A 16023-nucleotide genomic window follows, 5' to 3' on the forward strand; every position below is an offset into this window, starting at 1 on the left:
CAAAGGATTGGCTCACTGGAAAAGACCCTGATTCTGGGAAAGATTGATGGCGGGAGGAGAAGGGGATGACAGAGCATGAGATGGTTGGATGGCATCGCCAACGTGATGGACATGAGTAAGCTCTGGGAGTTGGTGATGGACAGGGAGGCCTGGCGTGCTACAGTCCATGGGGTTGCAAAGAGTCAGACACGACTGAGCAACTGAACTGAACTGAACAGAACAAGATCAGTGAATCTTCCTGTAGGAAAGGAAAGAGTTCAGGCATGGCTCCAGGGTAAATTTGGCGCCAGTGACATTAAAGATACAGCGGAAGAGTCCTACGGAAGCAGAGCTTTAATTAGTGACCTGAGCCACCTGGTTGCTGATGGCACTGCTGACCCCTCAAAGATCCCTTTGGCTCAAACTCCTCCTCCTAAGCACCTGGTCCCATTCACCCTCCATCACCAATGACACCACGCCACAGCAGCCTCACCCCCTGCTGGTCACCCTCGCCTCTCCTCTTCGTATCACCCTTCCCAGCCAATCCTGCACCTCTTTCCTGCTGGGCTTTTACAGCATCCTTTCCATCTTCCCCCTCAACACTCAGGATCACTAGGCTCCATCCGCGAGCAGCCATGTCAAACCCAAGGGAGATGCTGGCAGGAGGCCCCACCACCCCACCTCCCCTTTGTGAGGGCCAAGTGGTCCACACCAGAACACAGTTACCCTCCTCATGTATGTCCTGAGAGTCTCCAGGACTATCAATAGCCTGTAATGTCCAACAAAAACCCTGGCCCTTTATCTTCCCTTGGCCAACAATTCAGTCCGAAAGCTAACTGGTGTGAGAGGGTGGGGTGGGGATGAAGAACAACCAGAGAAGCCGGTCTGGGTTGTGTGAGCCACAACAGGGTGAAGACGTGTTCACACATGGGGTAGCACACTCATGGGGCTGGAGCCAAGTGAAATCAGGAGGGCTCCGTGGGGAGGGTGGCGGCAGAGATGGGACGTGGGGCACACTGGAAAAAAATGGGTTAATAAGTAATTTGTGGATATAATAGGAGCCAGCTTTCTCCAAGTTTAATATGGAAAAGAGAAAACCAAAATGAACCCTTTGGTTCTGAACTAAAACTGGAGGTACTGGTGCTCACTCATGGATTTTAACAGACCTAGAGACACATATATATACTTAATGAGCATGTGTGTACATGTGCACATACATGCCCTTGCACACATGCACAAGTACTTAGTCACTCAGTCATGTCCGACTCTTTGCAACCCCGTGGACTGCAGCCCGCCAGGCTCCTCTGTCCATGGGGATTCTCCAGGCCAGAATACTGAGAGTGGGTTGCCAGGCCCTCCTCCAGGGGATCTTCCCAACCCAGGGATCGAACCCAGGTCTCCCGCATTGCAGGCAGATTCTTTACCAGCTGAGCCACCAGAGAAGCCCAAGAATACTGGAGTGGGTAGCCTATCCCTGCTCCAGTGCATCTTCCCAACCCAGGGATCGAACCCAGGTCTCCCGCATCGCAGGCGGATTCTTTACCAGCCGAGCCACCAGGGAAGCGCACACACACACACACAATGCATTTCCCTCCAATGGCTATGAGCACACCTCAGGTCCAGATCCCAACTTGAGAGGAGTAGCTGTTCCTTAAAGTAAACAGGGCACCTTGGAGAAATGGCCCATGCAGCCCTGAGGGAGGGGATATGTGAGATGAGCCCGGGGCTCTCTGCCGTGCCAGGGAGCCAGGATGGAAGGATCTCAGGGAAATGTCAAAGGGCAAGGGTGCCAGCTTGCAGGGGCTCCACTGATGGGATCTGGGACAACAAAATATCAAAATAAAGAAGAGTAACAGATTACAACCTTCTGAACAAAACAGGAAACGAGTCCACACAGACACCAAAAAATGAGTATATCAAGTCTGATGAGAAATGAAATAGAGAGTTTCAAGGAGTCTCCCAATGAAATACATATGAACTCCAAAAGCTGCCAAGGGTCCACTTACAGTGAAAAAGCCTGCCAGACTCCCCCTTCAGTGACCAACCTGAGCACCATCAAAGGACAGACTGAAATGCTGCACCCCCAGCAGGATAAAGAGAAGAATTCCCTCCTATGATACTCTTGCCTGAAATGGAGACTCCGCAACCTCCTTCCCCATCCTGTGTTCTCCTCTCACATTGCTCCTGGAGTAAACACGTTCCCAAAATGAGGCCATGTAAACCCAAACCCATTCTTCATTACAAAACTGCATCCTCACCGTGCTCTCTTGTCTATCAGTACCACTTGTACGTATTTCCACCCTTACCTACACTTAGAAGGTTCTACTGCTATTTCTCCCCAAGCAGTGTGGCGAGGGGAGGGAGTAAGCCCTCCCATAGCATGCCTTATTCCCAGACCTCAGGACACAAAAGGAAAAGGGACTTCACAGCCATCCACAACCAACCCACCAATAACAATACATATTACGAAACAGAAAGCTGAGTTAGCAAAAGCATGTGTGTGATAGTGGGGTGACAGAGGTACTAAATGGATGTCGGGGAAAATAAATTATAAAAATGTGAACCTATACAATGTGACATTGTGTGCTAAGAAGACAAAAAAAGGCAATTCAAGAGTCAGAGGAGGGACTTCCCTGGTGCTCCAGTGGCTAAGACCCCATGCTCCCAATGCAGGGGGCCTCAGTTCAATCCCTGATCCGGAAAGTAGATCTCATATGCCACAACGAAGACCCAGCGCAGCCAAATAAATAAATACAATTAAAAAAAAAAGAGAGAAGGAAGATTCAAGCACGTTCTTGGTGGGACCCCTCAGTTTACACTTCAACCAGGCTGGGAAATCGTAGGTGTGCAGCACAGAGACCAAAGTCAACGTCAACACCTGGGGGTAGCCTTGTCCCTTTTTATTTCAACCAGGCTGCCCCCCTCAAACTGGCAACACAGTCTTACCTCGAAGGCAGAGAAAGGTAAGAAAATCTTCTGTCTTAGGCTTCCTTTTAGAGAGGTCAGAAATTTGAGTAGCTGGAGGGGGCAGCAATGGCTCCACTATCTTGACTGGAGTTGTGCTGGGACTGTTCGGCTGGGATTGAGCAAACTTCCTTTGTGCTTGCAACCTGGGCCTGGAAGAGCAAGAGAAAATTAAAAAGAAATTAAGCAGAGATAGGAAGATATAGATCTACGTGCAGCAACAATATCATGACACAAAAGGGAAGAAAGACTCTTTATTTCAACCAAATTCTTTGTTTCTAATTAAGGTTCTGTATATCTCTCACACTCTCATAAACCACAAGCCTGCTTTAAAGGGCAATAAATTTGCTTAAAAGGCTGTGTTTTCTAAACCGATATATAATATACACCACGATCATGTGTGTATGTGTGCACACAAGGGCATGCCTGTGCAAACCACATGTGTGCCTGGGTATTTCAAAACCAGCACGCTGTATTAGATGTTATGGGATTAACAGCTTTCGTGCTTTTTGTATACCACCTGCCACATTTACTTAGCAGTCTGAGCTCTAACAGGACACTGTCACAAACACATGCACAGCGTCCTTCATACCGGGTAAGGGCACTCCGCCCACTTTGGTCTGTCACTGACCTGGTCTTACACCCCAGAGGAAATAGCTCTCCCCACCTCTAGGCTCTTGAGACTCCAATTCAGCCACATAAATTCAACTACACTAATTAAAGCATATAATACGGTGGGGGGGTGGGGGGTGGGGGGTGGGGGGGAGGCGGGAATCTACTTTCCTAGTCTATTCAAAACCCGTCATTCACAGCCAAATCATGGGTTACCTTCTGCCTGCACAGAAAGTCCTGAGGGATTCAAAAAACTGTCTTTAACCTATCTTCAGGCCTCTTCCCTATTACCATCCTACATAGACACCAACTCCCTAATTCCTCCACTTGGTGTATACAAATCACAGCTTCAATCTCGTTCACTTACACAATTTTACAAGTCAGCATGCATGCGTGTGTGCATGCCAAGTTGCTTCAGTCCTGTCTGACTCTTTGCGATCCTGTGGACTATATAGCCCAATAGGCTCCTGTGTCCATGGAGATTCTCCAGGCAAGAATACTGGAGTGGGTTGCCATGCCCTCCTCCAGGAGATCTTCCTAACTAACTCAGGGATCATACCCACATCTCTTATGTCTCTGACAACTACTGCCACCATTAGCCCCTTACATGCCAGACAATCTATTAGTTTGAATCCTAGTGAACCTTGCAAAGGTTTCTTTACTTCTTTCCTAAAGTTAATTTTCCTTTCTCTACCTGATGACTTTTACCCTCTGTATAACTGCTTTGACCTTTATCATAAATTGCCTATTAGCTTTTCCTTGAATTTTCAAGACCTCAATGCCTAATGGAAAGTAAGCACCACCGAGGGTGTGAACCTGTATGTGTCCCGCTTTAAACCACCCCTCTGGGCCTACTCATAAACATGCTCAAGAAATAGTCTTTGAGACCAGGGGAAGACAACAAGAACCCAAAGCAGCCCTATGGCACGGGGCTTTAAGTAGATCTGCTCAAACCCACTGTGCGGGACTGATAAAGCCACCTCAACTCAAGGCTGCTCTGAGTACATGTGTTTATAATTCTAAAGCACACACAACTTCCCTTAACTATTGCTGGACTTATATAAAATAGTAAGCAGAGCATCTTCAACTGCTGATGCACAAAATACCCTAACATTTTAAGTTAGCACTCTAGTATTCAACCAAGCCACACACACACATTTTCTACTATGTAAAAAATTATCTCCTTTAAGCTTAACCTCCCGTGTCCTGCCCAGAATCAACCCCTGCCTCTCTTACCACATGCTAAAAACACCCCTGGATAGGTCATCTCCCCAACACGAAGTGACACTTGATCAAAAGGAAGATAGCAAGCATGCCCGCTGCTTACTGACTGGGCAACAAGCCTCTGCCTTTAAAATCTACAAACATCACAGCTAAACAAAAGCACTTCAGAACCTAGGAATAACCAGAGGGAAATAACTACAGAACACAGTATTCGTGGAAAGCTAAATGCCTTTAACAGAAATTCCTAACGTTATAAACAGTTGAGGGAATAAAACAATGCCCCTATTCCTCCTGTGTGATGGAGAAACAAAGAGGAAAATTTTGGGGGTAGCAGACTATCCACAAGGTGAGTGAACAGAAGTGAGTTCTGGGAAAGTCACCAAGCCAGAGGACTGACCTTCCAGAAGGATCAGATAGGGGCAAGAGTGACTGCTTCAGAGACTTGAGAGCTGTTTCTTTTGGGGGTGGAGAATGCATTTATTGGATATGTGACAAAATAAAGGAACTGTGGGGGGTTTTGTTCCTAGTATAATGTTGTAGTTATGCGGAAAATGGGAAAACCCTGTCTCTTAGAAATGCGAAAGGAAATATCAGTATTTATAAATAAAATGATACTACGTCTAAAGTTCATTCCAAAATCAGAGAAGAGCTATTTCTCAAACTGAGATAAGAATCCAATTTGCATTTGGTTCTCCCTCACTTCAAGAAAATTAGAGATACCAAGGGAACATTTGATGCAAAGATGGGCTTGATGAAGGACAGAAATGGTATGGACCTAAAAGAAGCAGAGGATATTAAGAAGAGGTGGCAAGAATACACATAAGAACTGTACAAAAAAGATCTTCCATGACCCAGATAATCACGATGGTGCAATCACTCACCTAGAGCCAGACATCCTGGAACATGAAGTCAAGCGGGCCTTAGAAAGCATCACTACGAACAAAGCTAGTGGAGGTGATGGAATTCCAGCTGAGCTATTTCAAATCCTCAAAGATGACGCTGTGAAAGTGCCGCACTCAATATGCCAGCAAATTTGGACAACTCAGCAGTGGCCACAGGACTAGAAAAGGTCAGTTTTCATTCCAATCCCTAAGAAAGGCAATGCCAAAGAATGCTCAAACTACCGCACAATTGCACTCATCTCACATGCTAGTAAAGTAATGCTCGAAATTCACCAAGCCAGGCTTCAGCAATATGTGAACCGTGAACTTCCAGATGTTCAAGCTGGTTTTAGAAAAGGCAGAGGAACCAGAGATCAAATTGCCAACATTCACTGTATCACTGAAAAAGCAAGAGAGTTCCAGAAAAACATCTATTTCTGCTTTATTGACTATGCCAAAGCCTTTGACTGTGTGGATCACAATAAACTGTGGAAAATTCTGAAAGAGATGGGGATACCAGACCACCTGACCTGTCTCTTGAGAAACCTGTATGCAGGTCAGGAAGCAACAGTTACAACTGGATATGGAACAACAGACTGGTTCCAAATAGGAAAAGGAGTACGTCAAGGCTGTATATTGTCACCCTGCTTATTTAACTTCTATGCAGAGTACATCATGAGAAAACGCTGGGCTGGAAGAAGCACAAGCTGGAATCAAGATTGCCGGGGGAAATATCAATAACCTCAGATATGCAAATGATACCACCTTTATGGCAGAAAGTGAAGAAGAACTAAAGAGCCTCTTGATGAAAGTGAAAGAGGAGAGTGAAAAAGTTGGCTTAAAGCTCAACGTTCAGAAAACTAAGATCATGGCATCTGGTCCCATCACTTTATGGGAAATGGATGGGGAAACAGTGGAAACAGTGTCAGACTTTATTTTGGGGGGCTCCAAAATCACTGCAGATGGTGATTGCAGCCATGAAATTAAAAGATGCTTACTCCTTGGAAGGCAAGTTATGACCAACCTAGACAGCATATTAAAAAGCAGAGACATTACTTTGCCAACAAAGGTCCGTCTAGTCAAGGCTATGGTTTTTCCAGTAGTCATTTATGGATGTGAGAGGTGTGTTGGGAGCCGTTCTGGAACTACTGCTGTATGACAAGGTCACAGCACCACTCAAGAAGAAACTGCAAAGTGGTTTCTCTCCTGGATCAGAACCTTCCCTCCTTCCTGTTTCTATGCTTTTGTTGTGGCTAACTCTGTTTCATTCTCTGATGGCCGGAGTTGCAGGGGCTTCCATGATGAGGTCGTGAGAGTCCAGGAAAAAGAAAAATGATCCCGTGCCCCAGAGAAACATTCCAAAAATGATTAAACCTACTGAGGCCCCTGACTGGTGGGTCCCTAACACTCAGCCAGGGAATAAGGCCATGATCATTTGGAAAACAAGCCCTAAGCCTATGGTGATCTGGCCTCATGAGGCGATTGTTATTGATGACTGGAAAACTTGGGTCATGTATCAGGGAAAATTACAGAAACTAAGCCAATTGCCTTTTCCCCTCAGAATCTAAGCATAAACGGAAAAGAAATACATGAATTGTATTGTAAATAGTTTCTAGGTAAACTGCAAAAGACTTGTCCCTGCCAGAAATAGCCTTGTGTTATGTGGGTAGATGGTAAACAAACCACCTCTGACACCGGCTGTACTATGAGAAACTTTTGCCCTTAGACACCGCTATAGTACTTATTCATTGAAGCAAGACGCTGTATTTGCTGTAGTAGCAGGCTGTACAGAATAAGTAGATGGAATAATATGATTCATAGACTATGTTTTAGTAGGATAAAAATAGGTTTCAGGGTAAACATGTAACCAAAATGTGACAAAGGACTAGGAAAAAACTTTTAACACATCTTAGAATCAGGGAATGTTGATCTGAACGGAAAAATATTTTAAGTCATTACGTAGAAGAACATGTGCTATATAAGTAGAAACTAAAAGCAATAAAGATTTTGTCCTTGGACCATTGGTCCTTGGGCCACCAAAATCTCTGTCTCCTTTCTTTCCTTTCGCTGACGTCGTTCATCCCTTGGGGGCCCCTGGACCAGCTGGAGTGGGACTTCGGCAGAGTTGGACTGTGAAGAAATCTGAGCGCTAAAGAATTGATGCTTTTGAACTGTGGTGTTGCAGAAGACTCTTGAGAGTCCCTTGGACTGCAAAGAGATCCAACCAGTCCATCCTAAAGGAGATCAGTCCTGGGTGTTCATTGGAAGGACTGATGTTGAAGCTGAAACTCCAATACTTTGGCCACCTCATGTGAAGAATTGACTCATTGGAAAAAACCCTGATGCTGGGAAGGATTGGGGGCAGGAGGAGAAGGGGACAACAGAGGATGATGGCTGGATGGCATCACTGACTCGATGGACATGAGTTTGGGTAAACTCCAGGAGTTGGTGATGGACAGGGAGGCCTGGCATGCTGCGATTCATGGGGTCGCAAAGAGTCGGACACGACTGAGCGATTGAACTGAACTCTCACTCACTTTAGATTTTCTGTCTTTTACAAATGGATATTTTTGTAAGATTATTACTATAGAGGAAAAATGAAAGACATAAACTACAAGCTCAAATTTATTCAACAGACATCACTCTGTTCAACCACTTGAATGTGCTCACCGCTCACTCAGTTGCTACATTCAACTCCCTGGCACCAGGCAGCAAGCAGCCTGTGCCTTCAGCAGCATCACTTCGGAGAAAGGAGAGGCTACAGGAAACTAGACAGCAGTTCAACAAGCTACACCCTCTCCAGGCCCTGGCATCCTCGGGAAGGACTGAGCCCAAGAGAACTACCTCCTCTTCTGACAAGCTCCTCCTCTCCTCCAACCTTCCCATCATGTGAAAAGAAAATCCGTCATGCTTTCCTGCTGAAAGGGGTTGTAATTGGCCATTTTATGATGTGTACATCTTCACTTAAATGGACACAACTCACTCTTAGCGGATTAAAGGGGCTTTACAGAAATACCACCTGCACATGAACAGGATGTTCAGTGTTTATTGCTTTTTCAAAAGTCAGCAACGACAAATACCACACATTATTAAGAGAAGCCAGCCCAGCCTGAATGAAAAACCAACACGCAAACAGAGATGACAGAGCGGGACACAGCAGAACATTCTACAATTTCAGAACCTCAAAGATAAATGCGCTGACTGCTGTTCAAATAAAAAACACTTTTTGCCTGATGACTTTCTCAGGGAGGCTATGAAAAATAAGGGCATGAGAGATTAAAAAGCAGCAGTAAAATAAATTACCCCTCAGAGGAATAAGCCAAGCTCCCAAGTGATTAAGCATTTGTGAGATCCAGATGAAAGCAGGAACTAAAGAACAAGACAAACCAATATCTTGTTTAAAGAGGCCAGAAGAATCCCTGCTTCCCAGAAAGGGCGGGTCTGTGGTTCGGCTTTGTGTGCAGAGTCCCTGGGGATTAACAAAGGTGTGACTTTGCTTTGCGGGCTCCACGGGACAAGAGAGTTTGAATGACACAACTCAGAGGACAAACCCATGGAGGAAGCACTCTTAGCCACGTGGCCATGTTTGCAGGATAGGTGATTCATTCCAGAACGTCTGATACCAGGAAATGAGTGGATGTTACTAAAATCAGCACAGAAACAGGGGTAGTGAGGTACAGATGTGCTGAATGACATTATCTGCCTCCGGGGGTGTTGTGGGAAGGAGGAGGCTGGGGTGCAGGAGAGGGCAGGCAGGATGAGACCCCCACCAAAGGCGGTGAGGCTCCAGGAGGGCCGGCACTCAGCAGCTGGGCATGACAGCAAGGTGGCACCCACTCACCCACCCCTCCACCAGGTGACATTTTGACAAAGAATACCTTTCATTTCATTACTAAGGTGAAAAAACACATTAAAATGAAAATTTAGGTTGGGGCATCCCTGCTGGTCCAGTGGTTAAGAGTCCTGCCAATGCAGGGAACGTGGGTTCGATCCCTAGTCTGGGAAGAGTCCACACGCCGTGGGGCAACCCAGCCCGTGTGATGCAACTACCAACCAGAGCCTGCGTGCCGAGAGCCCGGGCTCCAGAATAAGAGAAATCACAAGGAGAAGCCTGTGTACCCCAACTAGAGGGCAGTGCCACTTGCTGCAACTAGAGAAAGCCTGCACACAGCATCAAAGACCCAGTGCAGCCAAAACACAGGGGGAAAAAAAAATTATAGGTTGAACTAAGGGAGTTCAGAGCCATCCAGGGGGTGGGGCTGGAGACAGAATAGGGTTCCTGGGGCCCCGGGGAAGAAAACAACAGAACGTGGGACCTCCAGAGACTTTCAGGCTAAAGTTTAGCCAGGATGGTCCTTACTGCCCACTGATAATGCATGAAGAGCCAGAATGCAGAGAAAACAGAGGGCATCTGTCCCCCACACAAACCGCAGGTGTGTCAAGTGGAGCAAGACTCACTTCTGTGTTGATATTTTATTAACTCATCAAGGAAGGAATTTTCCTTACAGAAAACTCCTCCATGCCAGGAAGGTCAAACCCGCCAGCAAGCCAAAGCAGCAAAGCAACTGAGGAAGAAACGTGTAGATACATGCATATATGGATAAACATTTACAATGTGTTAAAATCCAGATTCGATGGGCAGAGACGGTGAGCGAACAGAAGTGGTTTTGGATCAAATCATCGCTGTTCCTTACCTTCATGGCATACATGTGGGTAAGTGAAACAAAGGACTACACACTTCAGACAGCAAGCTCAGAAAACACGGAGCTTGCTATCTGAAACCCCCGTCGTGGTTAAGGCCATCTGGGGTGTCCCTTCTCTAGAAGATCCTGGGTACAGGGGCCCCCATGGCAACCCAGTCATGACAAGGTTCAGCCCTGCTGATAAGAATCTCATTTAAGCAAACATGCCCCAAAAGGGAAGGGGGAAAATGTGTTGAAGTGAAAATTGCTTTACTGATCTGATACCCCAGAGTGTCGCTCCATGCAGAAATAAACCTCCCAGATTCCCAGGGGCCCTTGCTTCCTCCAGCTGGAATGTTCTTCCCTTTTATCTCACCAGGGCTGGCTTCTTCCCATAATCCAGCGAGGGGAACATTCCCGTCTGCTGCGTTTTACCAAGTCACGTTTCCCATGTCTCTGTTCAGAAGTCACCTCCTCGGAGAGACTGAGCCACTCTCAAGTGGCACGTTCCCCATGACCTCAACCTTTCGAGGGCCTACAGAGCGGGCTCGCCTACAGTCACCCCCTTATGGCCTATTTCTGCATGTATAGGGCTGCTCTGTGTTGAGGGCAAGCTTTCCGAAGGTGCTGAGAGGGAGGGAAGGAACACCGCTACGCTCAACTCATGCATTCTCCAGGAATTACACTCATTTCTGATCAGAGGGTCAGACTGCAGGGCAGTCCAGAGGGGCGGGGAGATAAGTCGGTTGGATGTGAAACAGACCCAAGAGCTAAAGGAGAGGCCTGTGGTGCTGTCGCCAGTAAAGTTATTGGCCATCCCAGGATACAGCTACCAAAGTGAAAGTCGCTCAGTCATGCCCGACTCTTTGCGACCCCATGGACTATACGGTCCATGGAATTCTCCAGGTCAGAATACTAGAGTGGGTAGCCTTTCTCTTCTCCAGAGGATCTTCCCAACGCAGGGATCAAACCTAGGTCTCCCACATTGCAGGTGGATTCTTTACCAACTGAGCTATCAGGGAAGCCACCAAAGTCCACAAGACTCAGTCTCACTATTCCGGTTTCATAAGGATCTGGTGATGCAGCCACAGTTTTGATCACAACCACTGCCACTGCTTACTAAGAACTTACAAAGCAACTTGCCCTTTAGGAGCATCGTCTACAAAAGCCGATGGAGATCAGGTCCTGGCTGCCAACTTGTACCTGTGTTACAAGGTACCATTCCACCCCAAGGCATGCCTCTGCACTCCATACATCCACACACAGCACAGCTGACCTCAGGTCACAATCTCCTGGCCCAGGTGGAAGGTCCTGCCATACACCCCTGCACATGGGACCACCACTCATCACAGGCTGTTTGTACTTTTTGATGAGCTGCGGGAGGGAACAGAGGGGCCATCATCTTTCTCTTTTCTCTTCCATGCCCCAAGCGACACAGAAGAATCCTTCTCTGATGTGGGATTAGTTGGCATGGGGTCAACAGCCCAAAGAATGTTATGCTTGGTCACTTAAAATTTGACCCAAATAAATCAACAAACAGATTTCATGTTTAGGTGAAAAAAAAATTGCACCTTTATGGGAATAAAGCAGCAGACCAAAATAAACACTATCATTATTTTCAAAGTTCACAAATAAATTGCAAGGCAAAGCTTATAAAGAAACCCACTGATAGCCGACAAAGTCCTGTGCCAAACATTGTTTTATAACACTCTGCCGGTGCCTCCTTCTGCCCCCTCCCAAATCCTGCACTGAGAAGCTTCCAGGGCAGCCTGCCATCAGTGGCCCCGGGGAGGGGGGTGGGAGAAGGAACAGGGACGCATCATCTCCAAGTCTCCTCTGGGGTTATCCACAGCACAGAGTTAACCAGCTTACTGCTATCTACACTCAATCTCTAGGGCAGCCCTAAATATGGCACAACAGCAATTTCTAGGTTAATTAAATCCCATTTCTGAGCAGGATTTCTGATGGTTTACAAACCCAAGGAGGATGAGGGTATGCGCACAACTCAGCTGGACAAGGCAGAGAGCAGGGGGGACTAGGTCTAGAGCGATGCCCAGCTGGTCCTCAAGGAGGGCCGTGTGTGCCAAAGACCATCGTATTAACTTAATTTTCCAATATTAAAAATGTAAGCTGGTAAATCCAATTATTTAGATTACATCCCAATTCTAAACAAAGAGCCAGGCCTGGGTGGGAGGGGAGGCTGTGCATTCATTCAAAAAAGACGCCATGCTATGTCTGGCAAATGCAGAGTGACCAGCATAGCCAGGCTCTTTGTGGCAGTGTGGGAGCTGGTCCTGAAGCCTTGCCAACTCGCTGAAAGGCCTATTCAAAAAAAAAAAAAATTCCAGTGTTTCTATCCCCAAAACAAGTACCCACTCTATTGTACCCCCAGACACACACACACACACACACACACACACACACACACACACACACACACACACACACACACACACACACACACACACTACAGACCTGGCAGCCAGTCAAAGAAACAAGGGTGGGTGGGTGTGGCTGAGTGTGTACGTGTGGTGGAGACTGTGGGGGGTCGGGCAGGGGATATCCCCTTGCCCAGGGCAGCCTGCCCACCAAATTCAAATTCGAGTGCAGTTGTGGGCACACCACACAGGATGGCTGTAAACATCCTGTATAGTAAAGAGAAAATAAACACATCCTCAAGTGCACCCGGAGGCTAGCACAGACCAAGTCAGAGAAAACTCAAAAACCACTGGCTCCATCCCTCTGCACTCACATCCCCCGCCCCACACTTACAAGGGGGATTTGTCTCCCGGGATGTGCTCTGTCTCAGCAACAGTCGAGGGAGGTCGGCGGCTCCCAGAGAAGGTTTGCTACCTGGAATGCCTGCTTTCTGGTACTTCTGGAGATCGTGTTATACTGGCTCAGGAGCCCTGCTTCACACAGAAACAGATGAAATCGTTTGTTTACACTAAAAACCGCAGGAAGTTAAATATTTGCAGCACTTGTCTTAATTAAATTACACAAGCAGCTATTTAGAGTAAAAATTTGCTATTGAACCTGATTTACCTAAAGAAACTTGTTTTTGGTTGAAATCTCCTTCGAGATGAATCTTTAAAACGTCTGCTTGGTCAGAGTGGTCCAAGAAAAAGACCCGTGGTATCAGAAAACCTGAGCTGCTTTGGTTCAGGTCAACTTGTGACCTTGAGCAAGATAAACCTCTACTTCCTTGCTGGGGGGAACGGAACAAGGGGGTGAGGGGACAGACCTCCCAGGAAAAGGAGCCACTAAGGGTCTTTCTAGCTCCAGTCTTCTCTGACCTCCTCTCTAAAACGTGAATATAGTAATTCCTGTAATAAATCCTCTTGCATCTGTGATTTCATAATTCTAGGTGACAAGTTCTGATCTTCTGCCTGTGCCAAGTGGGAAATACAAACCTACATTTCCAAAAATGCCTGTGCTGCTAAAGACTGTTAGCACCTACTTCTTAACTAAGTTGTCAGGCAAAACAGCAAACATGGTAACTTTCAGATCTTGAGATATGTATACTGGCTTGCACTTTAGAAGGCAGTATAAAATTTTAAATATAGATGCCCCCCCCCCAAAAGATGGCACAATGCCAAAAGTTGTTCCATAACTCCCTTAAACTAGTAACAACACTACTATCTACACTCTGCTTTCCTAAGGCCCAGTCCTCCCAATTAGGAGTGTATCACTCATTCAGGAAAACACATGAACTTCCTTCCGAACCCTGAGACACCCTCAGGAAGGCTAACCTAACTACTCCTAAGTATATGCATCACCTCTACCCCAAAGGCCAGACCAAGGAGAAGACATGGACTGCAAACCCAAACCACTACCACGTAGGAAGACACTCCAGATGCTCACAAACACCGCACCCTCTCAAAAATCAGGCATCAGAGAGAAAAGTGAGCCTTCGTTCTCTTTAGTTCAGGGGGGAAAGGTCAGAGGAGGGAAAGGAGAATAAATAATTACAAGATACAGCGTCTTCCCAAGCAAAACATTACTTGGGTACATAAGGCTGGGAGCCCACACAAATGGTATGAAAAGGAATATGCAGGCCCGCATTTGATCCCATTAATAAAATGATGCAATTACAGGTTTGGGGTTTTTTTTAGTCTGATGCGGCAACCTCAAATGTCAAAGAACCAAGGCTGCCTGGAAATCTTGACTCTGTCATGATCAAGAAAATATTTGACACTGACTTCTTTTGTGCTCTCGAAAGCAACCATGTCAAATTTGAGAGGGATCAACATTAATCAACAATTAAAGCGGCAACGAAGCCCTTTTGTTCTGTCAGTCACAAATGTCACACGTGCTACACTTTACCACCAATGGAAAGCCACGGGTTTCACCACCCTCAGGCGGCCTAACCCTCGCTTTCTCAGGGACCCAACTCCTAACCCGGGATGCAAGCGCTGCAAATGCTCTTCTCCACAGTCTGTCCTGTTCAGGGCAGTCTTGAGCAAAAACTGTATCTTTACAGCAAAAGTAAGAAAAGGATAAACACTAGTCAGAAGACCAACACAAGGATGTTCAAAGTCTTAACCCAGCCAGGATCTGGCCAAAGAAATTCCTGATACACTACTGTATTACAGTTACAGGGGGCAAACGAATTATTTGAAGCGTGGTCAGTTGTAAAAGCCTCAAAGAGCCAACTGAAACACAGATCTGCCTTTCTGTTCTGTTTCGAGGTGGGACTGCCAACTCTTTTTAAAAGTACTATTTCAACAACCAAAAAAAAAAACCGAACTGTTTCTCAATTTTAGGTTACTCAATATCCAGCTGCAAACTACCAGAACGCTCCTCGGGTCCCGGCAGAGATGACAGCTGGGGAGGGGAGGCTGAATGACTCTGTGAGGCAGGAATCATGTTTTACTTCTTCTTTGAAGGAGAAAGCAAAAATACCCTCAGAAATTCATCCTGCAATGCTACACAGTTCATTCATTAAACAACAGAATCCAGCAGAGTCCTAGCAGTATAACTGAAAAGTCAATCCCAAGGAAACCTCCCACCAGAAAGATTCTCCATGGAGCTGCAAACGGGGTGAGGCTGGACACTCCATCAGCACATAATAAACCAGAGCACAAAAGCAGTGCTCAGAGCTCTTAACTAGTCCCTGAAAGACACAGAGTAGGCTTCCTTCAGCTTCACACATCCTCTGCCTCTTGGACAGGGATCTGCTTTATTTAAAGGATGGCAAATAGAAAACGGATTCTGGACAACTTCCCCTCCCGCTGGAAATCCCATGCAGCGACTCACATGCACCAACAGATGGCAGTAGAGAGTCTTCAGACCCAGGTCTGGGCTCAACTCTGAAAAGGGAATTTGGACTTTTGCAGATTTATGACAAGCCTGGCATTAACCAACGTTTAGTACTTGCACTAAAATCTAACAGCAGGCTAAGAAACCAGTCACTGTTTATAGAAAAGTAAGAGAAAAACAATGTTAGCAATACCCTTTCACCCAACAACTCACTTACAACTCAAGTTCCTTGCTTGAATATAGAAAATATGTAGGAACTCACAATCCAACATTTTATATACTGAATATACATCTAGGGCTAAAGTCCAGCGGACTGTTTTCTGAAATATGTTCCCTCCTCTAAAAGTGATTTTTACCACTCAGAAAAGTAATAAATGGCAAAACTAAAGTAATGTATTGTGGGTCTTATAGGCTTCATT

General features: G+C 46.2%; 1 protein-coding gene across 41 annotated transcripts in view; it reads right to left on the reverse strand.

Moving 5' to 3' along the window:
* Positions 1-16023, reverse strand: part of JARID2 (jumonji and AT-rich interaction domain containing 2) — a 258888-nt gene that overhangs the window by 54572 nt on the left and 188293 nt on the right. For 39 of the 41 annotated variants that reach the window (XM_081518181.1, XM_081518197.1, XM_081518213.1 and 36 more), the window contains one exon: positions 2926-3095. In XM_081518181.1, coding sequence (XP_081374307.1) covers positions 2926-3095 — 170 coding nt within the window. Of the gene's footprint in view, positions 1-2925; positions 3096-13114; positions 13252-16023 lie in introns of all 41 variants that reach the window. The other 2 variants (XM_081518203.1, XM_081518218.1) reach the window with 1 other exon arrangement.

This window comes from Giraffa tippelskirchi, chromosome 8 (assembly GCF_054371585.1).
Source record: "Giraffa tippelskirchi isolate mGirTip1 chromosome 8, T2T-mGirTip1v1.2.pri, whole genome shotgun sequence".
Taxonomy (NCBI): domain Eukaryota; kingdom Metazoa; phylum Chordata; class Mammalia; order Artiodactyla; family Giraffidae; genus Giraffa; species Giraffa tippelskirchi.